At 33.8% G+C, this 20,335-nt stretch overlaps 1 protein-coding gene across 3 annotated transcripts in view; it reads left to right on the top strand.

The window, feature by feature from the left end:
* The window catches only part of LOC126828703 (chloride channel protein 2), a 47,410-nt gene extending 43,048 nt beyond the window's left edge, over window positions 1–4,362 (top strand). For all 3 annotated transcript variants that reach the window (XM_050558645.2, XM_050558647.2, XM_050558648.1), the window contains 3 exons: window positions 204–308; window positions 469–555; window positions 1,131–4,362. In XM_050558645.2, coding sequence (XP_050414602.1) covers window positions 204–308; window positions 469–555; window positions 1,131–1,307 — 369 coding nt within the window. In that variant the 3' untranslated portion in view covers window positions 1,308–4,362. The remainder of the gene's footprint in view (window positions 1–203; window positions 309–468; window positions 556–1,130) is intronic.
* Window positions 4,363–20,335: the final 15,973 nt, after the last annotated feature.

Here is a 20,335-nt window from a genome sequence, read left to right as displayed (position 1 = left end):
TTGAACTTTAATTGCTTACAATTAGACATATCCCATTCCATTTTACTGACAAATTTTGACTAGCTTTCTCAACATATTCAATAGGGCACACCGTTATACAGATTACGTTGTCCATTTAAATTTTGTTGAACATGGATGGTGTAAAAATAAACGTATAGTGAGTATTTATATAAATGTAGTTTGTTATGTGATATATTTTATAGCAAGATAGATGGGAATACAGTCAATTGTTGGTACCTATCCAGTGGGAAGGTGTACAGATAGATCCAGCTCCATTTCAACTAGTAGAGAGAACATCATTACATAAGGTATATTACATTATATGTATGTTTGAAAACAAATGTATACCAAGTTGATGCATTTCATATTTAATTTAATATGTCATATCCCAAAAGACAGATACAGTCCTTAAATAAATCGTTATAATTGTCTTGAATACATGAATATTGATGTGTTTTTTTTTTTCAGGTTCATTCATTATTTTCTCTACTTGGATTAAATCATGCTTATGTTACTAATACTGGTAGATTAGTAGGCGTGGTTGGGGTTAAAGAGGTCAGTTGTTGTTTATTACATGTCGAATACATGAAATACGATATTATGGACAGGTTGATTTAATTAAATTATTTACACTTGAAAATGTTAAAAACACAAAATAAAAAAGTCCTCAGATATCAAAAGTATCATATAATTAATAGCAAATCCATGTAAGCCTGAATTGATTATCATTTAAAATAATGCTACGCAAACAATGTGGATAATAACCTTATAAAAGCGGATGGATCAATTATTGATTAACTCAATTTCAAATGATTATTGATCAGCTCAATTTCGATTATTGATTAGATCAGTTTTGAATGATTATTCATTAGATGAATTTCAAAAGATTATTCATTAGATGAATTTCAAAAGATTATTCATTAGATGAATTTCAAATAATTATTCATTAGATCCATTTCAAACGATTATTCATTAGATCCATTTCAAATCATTATTCATTAGATCCATTCCAAATCATTATTGGTTGGAAGAGGCATTTGTTTCTTTAGCATTAATCAATTTTGAAAACTCTGCCGGTACCAATACTTGCCTCCACATGAAAACATTTCAACTTGTCTTTCTTTTTCTAGTTACGAGCTGCAGTACAAGGTCATTTAGATAAACAAGGTACCGATGCTACAGAAGATAGTGATGTTGATGATATGATAGATCCAGCACAACTTGAAGTTGAAAGTAAAGGCCCACCAAGTGATGGTTTTACTCTAGTAGATACAACTAAAAATCATGATCTAGATTCAGCAGCATAATACTTTAAAACATTCAATTATTGTGCCTTAAATAGGTCACATATTATGCTTAAATCTTCTTGCTCATTTCTAATTGGTCATGTTGTTTTTATGTACCTGTAATAGCGTGGTAGATAGGTGATTATAATGTCAGAAGGGTCAAATTTATACAAGCATTTATTTACCTGGTATCATCAAGATTAAACAAGAATATTATAGAATAAAATTTGAATAAAGATATAGCGTCATATTGGTCATTAAAATGACACATTTAACTGTAAATAGTTTGCTACAAATATGATTTCCTGGTAGATATGTCATTGAGAAAGAAAACCAGCAATGGTTGCATCTCATTTTACAAGCTGATCTGATACGTTAAAACAAGCTATTGAATTACAATTTATATATTAATTTCATTCTGTATGTATCTCTAATTTTAAACTGCGTATGTTATTATTTGTATTAGAAATGTTGTTTTCATGTATAAAATAATTTTATATGAAGCATAATTATATAGTTTACATTTGTATATAAATTTGTATAATGAATCAAGTTATAAATACAATGTATGTATAAAGAATTGAGTTAAGTTTTGTAAATATAGACTTGTACTTATTTCACTGACATCGAATTTCACTTTTTTGTCAACTATTGATGTATTTGTGACCAGTTCTGGCTAAATCACAACTATGTATAAGTTTAAATTTTGTATTCAAAAACCTTTAAATTGATATCAGAGATATATAATTATCTAAACAAATAATGGATAAAATTAATATAGACTTCCAAGTCAGAAAGTAATTTCCTGAAAAAAAGTGACTGCAACTGCAAATAACTGACACAAACACACCAAATTTACATAACAGCCTACCATGAAAAATTTCACCAATTTCCAATAAAATTACTCCAGACGGAAAAAAATAAAGTAATGAACTCAAAATCAGTAAAAGTATCATATTTACATTAGATATCTGAAATAAGTGGCCTTATTTAACCAGAGCTCTTCATATTTGATATCAAAAAGACATGTATGATCTTTTTAACTCCCAATATTTTTACAATGGAATGAAAAAAAGGAAAGAATGAGCAAAAGTGAACAATGAAAACTGATATTTGGTGATAATAAAATATGTTTATAGTTTTTGTTGAATTTTAACTGCTGTTATGTATATAGATATGTTTCTAGTCTGTTATTTAGTCTACGTAAGTTATTGATGAAAACCATCAAACCAATAATATATCTGGTGATTAAAACCACAAAATACAAATAATGTATTCTATTGTATTTACTCCACTGTAATTATTCTTTATATAATAATAATCGCATATCCTTCATGGTTCTTATTCTGGGCATGTTTCTTTAGAATCCCTGATACTACATCTCAACATATTTAAATTCAAATAATTAACACATGCTCAGAACATGAGGCATTAAACAATTTTTTTTTTTTTAATTGTTAACATTAAATAATGGTGACGGTATCAAATTACAATATTATTTATTATTTTTTTTTAGTTCAAATGCTCATTAAGATATATTTACTGTATATTAAGTACTATTGTTACTCATGTTAGTCGTCCTGTTTAGATGTAAATCATATGTAAATAATGTAAAGAAAAATAATAATATGAATTGCAATCAGTTTTTTATAATATGTAATATTTTTCTTATATTAAATATGTTTATTTTTGTCTCATGGATATAACTATAGTATACACACTATGCATTTATATATTTATTCATGTGATATCTAATAATTTACAATATTTGCTTCATAATGTAAATTCTTTTGAAAACAAGTGTGCCTTGTTTAATTCAACATGGATTATGTTGCTCAAAACAGTTAATTTTTGAAATGGATCTGCAGATTAGTCTCAAAATTTACACACAATCTGATTTGAAGGTCCTAGTTAATAGATTAAGGGTTATTAAAGTGATAGGGCCACTTTTGAATTATATATGTACGAAACAAAATCTATTAATAAAACATTGCCATTTAATGTCACATAATTATTATGGTGCTTTTATTAAATGTTATTCATAGTAGTTTGTATGTAGTCAGGTCAACGAATACTAGACAGTTACCATAGATTAAGAAATTGTCTCGTATATTAAATTTGTTCTCTATTAATGTGTGTATTTTCATATTTATCACATAATTTGTGGTTATATGTTGATTGTATATTGGTATCACTCTGACTACTATAAATTGAACAGCCAGAATTGAATTACATGTATCTCAAAACCACCACAGATGAAATGTGTTCATGGTGTTTATTATGTCACCTTTCTTCTCATACATCGTGACAGAATTGTGTTTCAAATAAATTCTGGGTTGTTCAATTGTCGTTTTGTTTCATACTCACGGTCAAACATCCAAAATAATAGTTTATATTTTATATGATTTAATACTTTCATATACATTCATTCCAAAGGTTAACATCACTAAATGATTAAAGGGTGGTCAGATGAATCCTCTTAATCCTTCACAATTTGATTTGTATTTTATATTGTCTTTTTTATCATGTGCTGTTTGATTTTAGATTCTGTTTGTTTTATTTCATAAATTAATCAAATTCAGAAATACTTATTATGTATACCTACATAGCTGAGCACATAAATATTGCTTCCAATTCATGGTATACATGTAAGTTCAGTTTTGATGACGGGTTACAAATCAAGGGGGAATGAAAAGTAGATAGTCTATCAATTTGTTATTAAAGTTTAGTCAATATGGATATGGTGAAATTGCATGTTATAATCAAACAAAGAGCCTGTATCTGTGACGAGTAGGAAGAAACACAACACACTGAATGGGCAAAATCCTCCTTAATTAGCAATTGTCAATAGAATATAGAACCATTCATTCTTTACTGTACTTAACAGAGAACACTTTACCACATGTACTTGATGTTCTGAGTAATTATTATAACTCTGAGAAAACGAATCTGCTTATAGCAACTAATTCAAATGTTATTGTTAAATAGTATAAAAATACCTTAGCACAATATGTTATCAAAGATAATTTGTTGTTATATACATTTCTTGATATTAAAAATATATATTTTCTTAGAACTTAATTGTAAGGTATTTATCTCTATTACCCGATAGAACCATCTTATCCTTTCTCCTGTTTCAAAAAATGTTTGATAACGTTTCAGAATTTTAAGAAAATGGCATTTCCATATACCCTTCTTAAAGATATATTATAGGAGATTTCGAGAAAGAGCTGTCCATTCTTGCTGTATAGTTAAAAAATGGTTAATGAAAAATGAATCTATTGAAAATTTCTGTTGAATTACTATACTGAGCAAAGTTATGAATGTTTGAAGTTTTGACAAGAAATAGCCATATTCACTCATTTACAGACAGTTAATATTCTAGAATGTCATGTTCTGTAAATAATATTTTATATAGAAAAATGACCAGGAATTGGCAAGTTTAGTTCTATTGAGTACTTTATAAAATCTGAGACCTATACGTATTGTAGCGGAGTCACACATGAGAGTGACTGTTATGTTATGAACTCACCCATTCACGATATTAATGAAAAAGAGTGGAGTCGAGGACTAAATTTCTAGGATAAAAATATAAATATGCAACAGTTGAAAGTCGTTGAGAAAGTCACAGTCATGCTGAATTTTTCGCATTCCAAATATTGCTTCACCTGAAGTGTGTGCATTATGTGTTTTCCTAACAATAGGTCACATTTTTCCAATGAACCCTTCACGGCTATTGGATACTAGAAGTTTGTAGCTGTAGTGAATAGTAATTTTTACAATAATATACAATTTTGGATTATTCTCCCTTTGATTACGTAGCTGTTCAACCCAGACATCCCTCCAGAGAATCATAGAACCGTGATTCGGAATATACAATTATTTTCATATCTTTATTTTAAAAACCTACCACAATCGTTTCATTTACATTTCATAACGGCACGGCACTACCAACAACCTCTCGTGCACGGTTGTTTCCTGCTGAGTTACTGTACCTGCCAAGTCTCCATGTAAAGCCAACTAAATTTGATTTATTGTCCCCCGCCTTTCGAAGAAAACAGGGGACTATTAAAATGGGTTCGTCGGTCTGTCTGTCCGTCACACTTTTTGGGACACCATGACTCTCTGTCTAATTGAGCTAGAATGATCAAACTTGGTGTAGGTGTTTATTAGGTCAATGCCTTGGTGGAGTTCGAAGATGAGCATTTTCTGCTTAGGGTAACACAATAACTCTCATTCTGATTGAGTTAGAATGTTCATACTTGGCGTAGTTGTCTATTAGGTGAATGCCTTGATGGAGTTTGAAGATGAGAATTTTCTGCTTAGGGTAAGCAGAGATAAGCAATTTGATTGGTTGATACTTTGGGACACGATAACTTTAGTTCTAATTAAGTGAGAGTGAGGACACTTGTTGTATAGCTTTATTTCATCAATACCTTGACTAAGTTCGATTATGAATATTTTCTGCTGAGGGGAAGCAGAGCGATAAGCAAATTGATTGGTCGAGACTTTGGAACACGATAACTCTCCTTCTAATTGAGGTAGAATGTTTGAACTTGATGTAGGCGTTCAATAGGTGAATGCCTTGATGGAGTTCGATGATGAACATTGTCTGCTTACGGTAAGCAGAGATAAGCAATCTGATATGCTGATGCTTTGGGGCACGATAACTTTGGTTATAATGAAGTGAGAGTGATGAAACTCCGAATATAGATTCATTATATCATTACCTGCTCAGGCTAAGGAGCGATAAGCAATTTGATTGGTCAAGACTTTGGAATATAACAACTCTGCTTTTAATTGAGGTAGAATGTTTAAACTTGATGTAGATATTCATTAGGTGAATGTCTTGACTGAGTTAAATGATTAACATTGGTCAATGCTTTAGGACAAGATAATCTAGATTCTATCTGATAGAGAGTGGTGAAACTTGGTGTATAGTTTGATTGCTTGATACTTTTGAAAAAAAATAAATGTGCGATTTATCAATGTGTCATCTATTTATTTTGGGATTTCGGCGGCGGAGATCAGCCTCACTGTTGGCTTGTTGCTCCTGTCGTAGAAACACTGTAATTTGCTGTCCCGAAGAAAGCAGTGGACTATTAGCACAGCTAAACAACACTGATTCAAACTGATGGAGAGTGATGAAATGTATGGTTTCATTACTAGCTACTTCTAAACCTTGACTGAGTTTGATTGTGAACATGTTATGCTTAGACTAAGTATAGATAATCAGTTTGATTGATCGATACTATTGAAAAAGATAAATGTGCAATTAATTAATATGTGTTATCTATTTTTTTATTTTGGCGGGTGACATAAGCCTCACTGTTGGCTTGTTCCTTTTGTTTAAACTTGCTGTCGCTGTTCAGCAGTCGATATAGGATTGATGTCGCCGTTTGATTCGATGCCCAAATTGTTTATGTGCCTTTCTTCTATTTAGGTACAAAAAGGCAACCATAAATTTGAAAATTTTACATGCGAAATAGTAGGCCCATGTAATATACAACAAGTACCTAATAATCAATTCTCTAGATTCCAAATGAATAGGGTAAGCAACTTAGGTACGTTTCCTTGGATCCATTCACGAGAGAAACACACAGTCAAATTATCCGCCCCTGATAATTGTGGTATTTTTATCGTCTAATCGAGTTGGCGAAGGGAAGTTACTACAACTAAGATAGCCGAATCGGTGTTGCAAACTTGGTCAAAATATTTTAGGACGTCGTTTTGTGTGCATGTCACTTCGCAAGTGCGACCAAGCGAATATTCACTGCGGATCAGTGTGGTCACTTCGTTGACATTAAATTTCTTGCATCCCTTTTCATAATCGAGCGTACAAGCTACTGTATTGCAGTGAGCGTAAACAATGACGCTAATGATGCAAACTTGGTCAAAATATTTTAGGACGTCGTTTTGTGTGCATGTCACTTCGCAAGTGCGGCCAAGCGAATATTCACTGCGGATCAGTGTGGTCACTTCGTTGACTTTAAATTTCGTGCATCCCTTTTCATAATCGAGCGTACAAGCTACTGTATTGCAGTGAGCGTAAACAATGACGCTAAGACTGGTATATAAACGGTTTTTTGATTGGTTTGTAGACTCAATTTACAATCAAGGGCAGATAATTTGAATTCTTGAAAATCCCGTGAATGGACCCATGGGTTAGTGGAGTAGAACGGAACGATATCACTGGGATAACGCGTCATATACGCAATGAGCAGGGCACCTCATTAATTCATTTCTCACAGACTATTTGAGCTTGCTATTGAGATCAGTTTCTGTGATATATTTATTACTTCTTTGGCTGACAAAACACACTTCAACAATCCTGCTTCCGTCCACAAAGCGTTTGTGGGCGTAACCGTTGCCTGGCAATACTATGTCATTATCATAGACTATGTCTTTGTAAGTAGGTGTTTTATTTTCACATTGCATACTTTCAGGTATTGTCTTAAGTCCCAATTGTAAAGCTAAAACCATTATTCCCCAAAGTCTAAAGATATTGTTGTTTATTTCAATACAGACCTGCGAGTTTTTCAGGATGATTTAGTTATTTGCATTATTTTGAAAGTTGTACCCTTAGTTTGAACCCAATATGTACGAAAATAAAGAATAATCGTAGCTCGATATATAAAAGGGAAGAATAAAGACTTATATACTAAATATACAACTATTATATGAATAAAATAATAACATAGATAGGATATAGAAGGTTATTCATTTCATTTGATATGCATGTATATATTTATTAGAGATAAGCATATTTATAGAAGGTATTTGTTTATTTGTTTATCTGTATATCATATTATATACACACACCTACAGTTTTAGATTAGTGTTACAGGTAAATACAAATGTATTCACTGTTGATAAAAGAATTAAGCTGGATTTAACATTTGTATGAAAGATATCACTTTCAAATCAATTCAAACTGAATGTAATAAATGAACACAGTCCAGTTGTAGACAAAATAATGGAAGTTCTTTATTTCCGGCATTATCACTTTCCACAAGAATATAATTGTGATTAATTTTGAATTATATTGTAATAACTGAAGCTCATCTAATTATCGACATGTACTGACCTGCGAACGTGGTAACCAAGCGGTGGGGACACTAGACTCTCGTCTAGATTTTACGGGGTTTGTATCACTGTGTAGTTGAGAAGAATTTCAGAAGTTTTCCATAACCGATTCCCGCTAAATAATGTTTACGTCTTATAAATCGAAGTTTTAACCGTTAGTATTACAGCGATGAATATACAAATTTGTTTTAATTTTGATTAAAATCTAATATGAACATCCCCGATGTACCTTTAGCCGAATCACATCAAATCAAGAATGATTTCTAACAGTCAGACGCAGATCCCCAAAGGGTTATTGTCTCTTTAAACTACGTACACGACCCATAATTTTATTTTTAAATCCTTTTGCCTTACAGAATGTTGATTTGCTAATAGAAATTAAATAGCGGCATACTGCAAATCTGCATTGTCCATGCAATGTATTTCTTGAGGGACAAGAATATTGTTATGTTTGAACAAAAACTATTGATTAGATATTTAAGCTTTAATTTGATTTATATTATAAACACATCACAAGGATACTATAGTATGAATAGTAATAACAGGAAGTTTCCAATAATTTAAATTACTTATCATCCATAATAGATTATAATATTGATATAATATGTTCTTCTATCTAATAATATCAAATCAAATGTAAAAAGTGGATATTGTACAGTTATAGAATTTCCTGTTGAAAGAAATGGACTAATCCTCTAAAATTTGTTACATGTGAAATAAGCAGCTGCCCTGGCAAACTAACACATTAGTTGGAGCGCAACGCCTAATAAAATATGCATTCGCTTCACTTTTTTCACTCCAATATTAGAGTACGAGACATTAGTTGAATAAGTATACATGTTAATGTCATTTCTTCTTCATTAACGGTTATAACAATTGATGCTATCGGTACCTTTCAAGTATACCTGTTGGCACCATTCCTTACTTTCATCAAGTTCTTCATCTTTTTATGACCCATCACGTTTTTATCCTTCATATACGCCCCTGTTTCATTTCGTCTGCTTGCTCAAAATACGATACAAAACTACAGTGATAATTTTAGTGGGTGTAAATTTTACTGGCAACTCTTATTTCATTGTTTTGTTTGAAGAAGACCCCTTTTACAGATCTGTGTCTGTTTATTACATTATATCATCAAAATTATAACATTTTCTTTAGGAGACATATTGTCAATTTATTTATCTAAATTGAGATAATGGCACAAACAAGATTTTGTTCATTGCTTATAAGAATTATTTAAGACATACCATAGACCTACCGTCGATACATTAAACAATGTTAGCTTTATAATCTTGCTGATTAACTCGTTTCTTCTGACAACGCTAACTGTTTCAGATTATATAATTATATGAATCTATCTTTTGTTCATATAATTAAGCCAACCTTTCCAACCCCAAAAAACGAAATAGAGTTTCATCTCCTACATTTCTGCACCAGCCGGGGTAATAAAAGGATGAGGGAAATTTTGCCCGGACAGCGCACTTCCTGTCTACTCTGCATCAAATTAATCTTTTACACGTAGGCCAATGTGTACACGGGACATCGGATTTTCGTCCACCTGAACGACTAGAAACTGTTCGTTGCCAGGGAAACCACATCGAAAAGCAACAAGGAACGTTATCAGCCAACATCTGCATAGTCAGCCCATGCCTTACCCATCAAGCCCCCAACCCCACAAAACAACAAAATAATATTGATAAATTTTATGCACAAAATTCACCAAGCACACTGGACGGTTACGGCTTGCCCCAGAATCGTTCACTTGATTTGATATTTGTTTATTTCTTGCAGTGTCTGTAGTCGCATTGTCCGTAGGTTTGTCTTTTCGGTTTTATTTTCCGTGTAGTTTGGTCCTGTACAGTGTCATTTTTGAAAAGAAAATTGTTTTAGAACAAGTGTGGATCCACACTTCCATATGCCAAAACAAGTTTTCCGGAAAGTTATAATACGAGTTCTTGCAAGCAAAATTTAGGAGCCACCCAATGAGTCTTAATTTTATCTCAACATTGTTTAGAAATTTGGATGTGGATGTTTTTATCAATACATGCACGTTTTGGAATGATTTCAATTTTTGCATCTATGTCATTATCAGTTAAAGTAAACTTCAACTTTGAATAAATAATCTTAATGCAAATTCTTGTAATGTTTTCTCAAGGACGTCTGGTTTTCATAAAGTCAACTACTACCCCCAGCAGACGACCTCTTAATCCGGGTAAGTTGCAGATCAAATGATGTTTTATTCACATAATGATGTCAAGATTAAATTACCTGTTTATATTGTAGACGTACTTTCTATGTAAACCATGTATTGAAGTAATTGGTTGTACATGCTATATGGAAAGAATCAAATTTCACACATTGTCTGAAAAAGTTTAAAGAATATACAGACCTTTATTAACTCAACTATAGTCTAAACTGGGCGGACAAAAAAAAAATAAGATTTTAAAAAATGTACCTTGATTTTGAATGAATTTATTCAACCTTTATACTGAAAGGAACATTACTAATCGTATCCCGATTTTCAACTGGTTACTTAGTAGAAGTATAACTAGAAATAAAGTAGAAGTGTTTTGCAAACAATGGCATCGTTCAAGATTGACCAATGATCTATTCTTTTGACCGCATGGACAACACAAAAATATGAATCATCCAAAATTTACCATTTCCCGTTCTCAATGAAAGATTTATAAACAGTATATTTATAAAAAGGGCACTTCAAAAAAATTTGTATGCCGGGTAATCCGGGAAAATCAAGTTTTTCAAATAGATCTCTATATAACGTAAAATCGTGTTATTAAGTGTTCTGTGAATGTACAACTTTGAGTTTTGCTTAAAAAACATGTCATTTGAAACATTTATGATGTTCAATAATCTGTATTATTCGGTCTTATAGACTGTATTATATTCAGTCTAATTGTCTGTATTATATTATGAAACACTGGCCAAAAAAGATAATCTTGCATAGCTAATCGATTACTGTCAATGTCATTCGAATGACCGGAGAAACACGCCTACCAGCTTCACAGGCGTTATCACTGACAAAGTGGGAACAAGGGCGGTAATAATATTGGATCGGGTGAACCAGGCTATTAAAAAAATCTAAATTTAGAGTAAAGAGGGGTGTGAAGGTAACGGAAAGGTAAATAAAATTGACACTCCAGTGTAATTTCACTATCAATTGGACACCTGAGATGGCTAGTAACGTGATAGCGATACTACAATTATATGTGTAAAACATGTCTATTGGGATTTTTTAATTAAGAATGTAGCTAGTGGACATGTATATGGTTTGTATCAGATCACTTTACTTGTCTTAACAACATTCCTATGTGAGAAACAGTAGAAACCTTGGCACTGATATATAATTCTCATATATCATTGTCTGGTAATTAAAAAAAATGACCTTTATACATGCATAATACCATGGACTTACCTATTTATCGGAAATACAATTTGGGGTCAAATAAAGCTCACAATATTAGGCAGAAGACCCTACAAACGTGGAATCGGACTCACGGCTTCCTACTGATGTCGTATATTAATTGATCGACACGCTTTCACCCCTCCCAGCACCCTAATGGCACCATGGCTGCGAAAATAAATACAGTTCCCCACACGCAAGTAATTTTGCTTATATGAAATCAATACAAAAAACAATCTCCTTAAGTCGTCTCTCTGATCTCAAAATAAACCTATATAAATTTGATATATAATATACTGACGAGCACCACTTTTAAGAATGGATAGTTGTAATTTCGTATAATAGATAAATCTCGCAAAGGCGAAAAAAGGGCTGCCGCCCGAAATGCGTCCTGGAATAGAAAAGTTCATTATTTTGGAAGTAAGACAGTAATTAATATGCCCAGGTAGTATAAATATAAGTTGATAGCCCACCTGAGTGATGAACGCTTAAAGGGTCATTACCGAATTTGATGACTTTCGAAATATTTCACTATTGAAAGCTCATAATGTCAACTTTGTCTTCGTGGTAAATTACATGCATTCTACACAGCATCAACATCTGATAGACAATGTAAAAACTTTTTTCCATCGGCTTACAATTAAGATTTGAGCGAATGATTAATTGTAATTTTCCTATGGTTGTGGTAAATATTGGGAAGAAAGTATGTCACGGTGAATTTTTCAGCACAGCGTAATTGAAATTGTGATTTAATTGGTGAGAATACTGGATGATGAATTGGAATTTATCGTCGAGAATACTTGATTCAGAAAATTATGCCTAGATGAAATTAATTATACCAAATTAATTATGTTCCTTTAAAAAGACCATGTCAACCTCACAAAGAATATTATAAACAGAGGCGCTAGGGACGGGGAGGGGGGACAACAGGTTGGTGGGGTGTCTCCCATCCGGGTTGAGGGAGTCCCGGTGTCCTCCACCAAGAAAATCTTTAAAATTCAGTCGTAGAAACAATGAAATCGAAATCGGAAGTCTTTTGACCGGTTACAATTTAAACTACAGCTTAGATCACAAGATGCACAAAGACCGGTTTGGTTCACTTTGACATAATTATATGCCCACGAGGTACTGAACCATCTCAACCCTGAAGATGAAAGATTATAAGATATATTGTCGAAATATATTTTAAAGCACAGCCGACAAAACTGTAAGGGGCAGCGGGGAAATTGTCCCTAGATTTTAAGGACAGGGGAGACATTTGCATTCAGATAGCCCCGCTGTTCCGGCGCCACTAAATATAAATGTTATTCATTTTGAATAAGCAATGGAAGTGTTTAACGGACGTTAAAATCGATAAATTAAACATGTCTGATGTAACTATAATGTAAATCGATCTTTTACCAACCGTCTAAGATCTACAAAGGTAATTTTGCATCCAACCCTTCACGAGAATAACGGTTTATCACCAGTCAAACACGTTATGAAAATCTCACACTTCACCATGTGGGTTTATATTGAAATAGATAAGGTATATAGTTGCTTTTTGATGTTTTACACAGCCAAATTACGATGACATATTATGATGCATCAGTATTGTTTATTTCTTTCATCTTCAATAATTTGTGCAGAATGGTTCACAAAAGGTGGAGTATCCACGGTCACTAAGGTCAAAGAAGATCTCGACCAACCAGTATATCGGTGACATCAAAGGAAGCACCAAAGATTAAACGGACAATAAACCACTTACCTTTATCAGTTATAATTCTTTGAATATCAGCGTTAAATTTTCTTATCTCATATCTATGATTTTAAAATTTTAAATAGAAGCCCAGCCAGAGTAATTGTATGCTTATGGTTATGACTATTAAATGTAAAGGGGTATAAGGACCTATGTTTCTGCATCAAGAGAGATTATGAAGGCGTGCGTAACACCTAGTAGTGTGTACTGAGGATAACTTGCCAGTACAACAGCGTCATCCACTCTTCGTTAGGCATAGTACATCATAGCTCAGCTTACTAGTGCAACACAGGTGTTCTGAAACACAACAGTAAATGAAACAAAATGGGGATTAACGTCCCACTTTTCTGCAGCGACTAGGCTAATAAAGACAGACATATGCCATGCAGTGTGTTTTGAGGGAAATTTTGCCTGGACAGCGGCACTACGGCCTACTCTTATATCGAATTCCAACTGTCAAGTGTTCTTTAACGTGCACGCCGATGTGTACTCGGAATCTTCGTTTTTCGTTCCCCCGACCGATGATACAAATGTCCTTGCCAGGTAATACAAATCATAGACAAACCAAGGTGGAATTCTAAGAAGAGTAGTCCGAAACGCCGTTACCCAGAATAATTTATTCCTTCGCATTGCACACATAATCATAGAGTTAAATAACACAGAATGTTAGTCTCAATATGACCTAAATAGGGTACTGGAGCGACGTTAAGCCCCAAACCCATTCCAAAATCCCATAGAGTAGAGCTCTCCATACCCGCATGGGCGTAACACATGGGGGGTCTGAATATACTTGGACCCCCCCAAAAAATTTACATAGTAGGCCCAAACTCCTATTTATTTACAACAATTATTAGGATTAGTTAAGATTCTATCTGTATAAAACCTGTACATATCCCAATATGGTTTACATTGCTAAAATTAAACACAGAGAGAATCATCCTGGAAACATGTTTGAAGTGAAAAGTAACTGTGTTCCATAAAATTGTGTCTAGTTAGCCTGTCAGTAATATTTTGTTAATTTTTTTCTACCACTTATCAGAGTGAATCGCATGTAGGTACCCAAAAACATTATCGCCTAAACCAAATATTTATCGACCGCTCAGCCAGCAACGTAACCATAATGCACGCGGTGTCTTGGTAGACAGCATGGCCACATGGTGTTTGTTTATATTTTTGAGGGGTTTTAAAAATGAGTTAGGGGTTAGGGTTGCGGACCCCCCCCCCCCCCAAATATATATATCACGGCTACGCCTCTGCATACCCGCAGTATGAAAACAATTACAAATTATCAAAATAAACCGAGTACCATGTAAGTGCACCCTGTCTTGTATACGAAACTTGTTGATATTTGAAAATACGACAACGTTTTAAGTTTTTGGATTATTAGGCAAAAGGAAATGGACATTAAGAAAATAGATATAATATAGATATCTAGTGAACAACGGTAAATCAACATTACACTTTTATTAATACAGATATCTTGTGAATAACGGTAAATAAACCTTATACAATACATATACCTGGTGAACAGCGTTAAATATAATTATATTAGACTTGTATTAATACAGATATCTGGTGAATAACGGTAAATCCATCTAGTTGGTGATATGTTAAAAGAATTTGAGGTTGCCGTATGTTTAGAGAGTCAAACAGCAGGAGAACATCCTGTCTGTGTAAGTTTTAATAAGGTTAACAGTAAATTCTGCAGAACATTTGACCATGGTCCATGGGCAATATGCTTCATTATTAAGCCATCTTGCGGGTAATAAATTACTGCCACTTGACGTTTTAACACCAGTTGGTCAGTGATGTATTAGCACCATAGATAAATTCTATAGCCAATAAGCTATGATAATTTATATACTATACTGTATATACTGATCTGTTTTTTTCTCACTATTCACTTTCTTCTAGGTTTTTTTTCTTTTTCTGCTGTATTTATGTTGAGTGGCGTGGTGGTGGGTAGCCCCAGATTGTTTAAGCCCCCCCCCCCCGCTTTAGATCATAAAGGTCCATCATTGAGTCTAGCGTTAATTTTATAATACCAGGCTGGTACGTAACAACTAATAGACACCCCTCCGCGCAAGCAAATTGTTGAAATGTATTACCTATCTATTATTAATACCCGGAGTCCATCCATACCAGAGACAAATAATCTTGATTTTGGCCATTTTTTGCTCTGGTTAGATTCGTTACGACACGGTATACTTGTTCACTATATAAATTCCAGAAAGATTTAGGATAGGTAGCGTTATTTTCGTTAAAACTGGAATTTAATGGTTACTAAGTATTTCGAAACAACCTTGATTTACCTAATGATTTGACATGATAAGAAACATACTCCAGGGTCATTCCTAGATGGCAGCATCTAATTATCTTAACACATTTAACTGACAGGTAACCTACACCATGTAATATACTCATCATTGAAATATACATGGAATTATTGTATAAAGAACGATTAATTCGAGATGGTCTTTATCTATTAGGAATGTCTCGGAATCTGGAAATATGCCTGTGGCGAAATTGTTACATCATTTGGTGTTTGCACGAAATCGGACACCATCAAATTCGATTGAAGATAAAAACCGAGTCTTAGAATCCCACTGTCTGCATGCTAAAGGGGAAATAACATTTCTGATTGCCAAAATAATGTTTATGAGGAAAACATACTTGGTATATTCATTCTAGTCGCGGGTGTAGAGAAGCTAGTAATAGGGTGTTTATCAAGTTGTAATCTATAGTGTCTATAGATATGACTAACAACTTACATCTATATACACCCATTGTAATAACATATACATCATTGTTCTCTTGTACAAATACAACAATTATATATCTGATTATAGTGGACGCCATAAAATATCATATTGACAGACTTTACATGACATTGTATTTATATATAAACGTGCCAATAGGAAAATATAGTTGTGCTGTATCTAAAGCCAAATTTAAGCAACCGTCTCCTTGGTTTTATTATATATCATTTTAGGAATATGAAGTGCGGGCTGATTATCCTTTATTATATTCAACCGTCTTAGACAAAACACATATTTCTATGTCTTTGATTACGTGTCAAATGAAATGATACGAGAATGTTGCTTGGGCAGCGGCGTTTTGGGTTCTCTTCTTCGATTTCCAACTGCCAAGTGTTATTTAACTTGCATGCCAATGTGTACATGGAACGACCTCGGTTTTACTATTCATCCGAACTACTACACACAATTTCCTTGTTAGCCATTCAGTGATTCGAACTTGTGACATTCAAGTCGAGAGTTCCTTGTCCTGAGAGCACAACTACCGCAGTCCCCTCTCTTTTAGGTGGTGGTAAGTCATGTGCCTTGCTCAGGACACCCCATGGATGGCTCAGGACACCCCATGGATGTCTGTCATCCATAACAACTAAAAAGATTTTGTTTATGAGTTTTTGTTGACCCCAGACCCATTGATACTGAACCCTGTTATGTGATATTGTGTGTATAACTCACCCAGGGGCGGATTGAGGCCGGGAACCGGAGCGGCCCCTTTTACTGACCGCGATTTGGTAGCATATCTGATTATAATCTCTGTCAAATAATATACCTCATAAATCGATTAATTTGGGCGAAAACCATCAACCTGTGAAATTATCATATCGTCATATTATTAATTAACGTATTATCATTGTATGGTCAAGAGTCGAGATAATTTAACTGGTTAAATAATGGGACTACATGTAGTTGAAAAAATTTTGACCATTTGATTAACCAGTTAGGAATATTGAATAAGTAGGAATATTTTCATTGAAAAATGTCCCATTTTTGTTGCTAGGAGCGATAGTTAATACCTCCTGTTTAACACCAGCCTCAGGAAATCGCCTCGCACTCATATTCAGCCAGAAGACCAGCTATCATCAAATTTTACTGAGACCTTAAAATTGAATTTTACGAACCATCGGCAGACGTTTCTGGCGTATCCCCACAAACGGGTGCGGGTGACTTAATATTTATTAAATTTGCGGGAGACAGTGTCGGGTGAATCCGATGAAATTTTCGGATGAAATTCGGAATCCCCATTGCAGGATTCCGAATTCCGGACCACACCCAGCACATACGGCCCAGAAAGTATATTATACCAGCCCATTCCAGACTCCAGTGATGGCGTGGCGGCCCATTAAAGCCACCGGCCACATACAACATGATCATCATCGCTCCATGGCCGGTCCAATACCCCCACCCCCATATACTGTTCAGCAGAAAAAGGTTTTTTAGACGATGTTTTTTGTCTGACCGGCCCATCGGGCGATCGTCCGATGTCCAATTTGCCCCTGAACTCACCTTATCCCCGAAATTATATACAAAATAATATGTATTGCGTGTATTTATTCGAAATCTATTATATACTAAACGTCTACTGTTCTGTGAATAATTTTCAGTTACGTGCATAAAACCATAGAGAAATAATCAACAATACAAATAAGGAAATTACAAGGAGTAGGAAATACCAATTGTATTAGAGACATACCTGTTATTTGATACTCATTTAACTCATGTCTATATTTATATATACATGTGTAATGTGATTAAATATAAACTATTTATATGTAATTATTCATGATGCTGCAGACCACCAACTGTCTATCTACGACCGTATAGAGAGGGATAGGTTGATCTATGCTGTGGTTTTTATCTGAAAATATCCATGTTAAACAAAATTTTACATATTATACATGTACATGGATCCCATCCTTTAAACATTATTAGGTGCAGTAGCGCGGAAAGAATTTCCCGTGAAAACGGAAACGAATTACCTTTATCGATATCAATTAATTGTATAATCATGTATGTAGCAAAATAACCAGATACCGCAAGCAAGTGGGCATAATAACCCATCGGTATACAATCCAAAAGTTAAAGAAGGGAATGGCAAGTCCATGTACACTGACATGAAAAAGAATAATAATGCAACCAATAATCTCCTCAAAAAGTAGAGTAAGCCTATCCTGCCTCGTGCTCGACACTCGTTAAATCTAGCCATAGATTTATTTTCTAACTAACGCTAAAATGAATCATGTTGATCAGGAGAAAGTATCTAATTTAGACCTTCACTGCAGATTATCCTTCATTTGAACAAATCAGTATACGACCACCAGCTGCCCCCCCCCCCCCGCCCCACATCACACATCTGCACTATAACCTCAGATACATTTTCGTTCGAAAACAATACCGAATATGTAATATTATGATGATGAGCATTTTTGAATATATGGTCGGTTGAGAATAGCTAGGACTTTTGCTGGTTTCAGGTTCTGTCAATTTAAACTGTTTAGGTTCTGTCAATTTAATCTGTTTTAGGTTCTGTCAAGTTAAACTGTTTTAGGTTCTGTCAAATTAAACTGTTTTAGATTCTGTCGATTTAAACTGTTTTAGATTCTGTCAATTTAACCTCTTTTAGGTTCTGCCAATTTAACCTCTTTTAGGTTCTGCCAATTTAAACCGTTTTTAGGTTCTGTCAATTTAAACCGTTTTAGGTTCTGTCAATTTAAACTGTTAGGTCGTGTCAATTTAAACTGCTTTAGGTCGTGTCAATTTAAACTGCTTTAGGTCGTGTCAATTTAAACTGTTTTAGGTCGTGTCAATTTAAATGGTTTTAGATCGTGCCAATTTAAACTGTTTTAGGTCGTGTCAATTTAAACTGTTTTAGATTCTGTGAATTTAAACTCTTTTAGATTCTTTCAATTTAAAATGTCATTTGTGACAAACGTTTGGGTTGACTATTACTTCAATTTAGTTGCTAGAAATGTACCCCTTGCAGCTGGGCAAATTATACGAAAAATTTTACTAAAAAAAACCGTCTTTCTTCAAAAAGGAAAAAAGAACAAAAGTCTCCCGCGAATCGATGCGTTAACATAAAATTGCTTTATAATTGATATTTCTTTTAAAGGGTCGACGAAAACAAAATTTAATAATGCAGTTTGTCTCGTTATATTCTCTATGGTGGTCTCTTTCTACAAAGTCCTGCATGACCAGTCAACGGGTGCATTGGCTAATTTAACATGAATAAATTAAAATAGTGATGAATGTTAAGTTGCAGCACGCTGAGACTCAAATTTGTAGGCGATCTAGCATTGCTAAACGCAGGGATTAGTATTCTTTACAAAGTGGCTCCCAAGTCTCTGAACAAGAAGATGCAATGGCACTGATGTTGCAAAATAGTAATAATGCTTTGTCGATGAACGTTTCGAAACGCAAAATGTAGGTATATGTATAACTTTTTACCCATGGTAGTTGTGAAGATACCATAACAATATGTCCCGGCTTAGTGACTTGAGTTATACCCAATCGTCGAGCCCAGATAGGCATTAATTTATGTGAAGATCACAGCGAGGCACACTGTTGACTTAATGGAAGCGGGCACGCATCGGAACGTTAAAAAATTAATAAACAAAGAAACTATTTGTCAGTATATGATCAAATGTTGGCTTGTGATAAGCAAGGTATCTATAACAGAACGCTGCGTATGCCTCTTTAATATTAACGCCAGAGTATGTATATGACCACTTTCGTTATTTATATTTACTAAAAATACTGACTGAAAAGTGTTCTTTAGACGATTAAAACAAATAAGATTGGTTAGATAATAGATATTAATAATGTTCATTGTTAGAAATTATTTATCCTTTAGGCGTTTGGTATAAAGAAATTTAGCTGGCCATAATTTTCCTTATAAAATTGGTCGATTGTAATCGTATTCGAAGACTTCGTTTTATTGTGTATGTTTGTTTGTGCCTTTAACTGATCCGGGATCACCAATAAAATCATATTT

This window comes from Patella vulgata, chromosome 7 (assembly GCF_932274485.2).
Source record: "Patella vulgata chromosome 7, xgPatVulg1.2, whole genome shotgun sequence".
NCBI classification, from domain to species: Eukaryota; Metazoa; Mollusca; class Gastropoda; family Patellidae; genus Patella; species Patella vulgata.
This window is presented reverse-complemented; position numbering and strand designations above follow the sequence as displayed.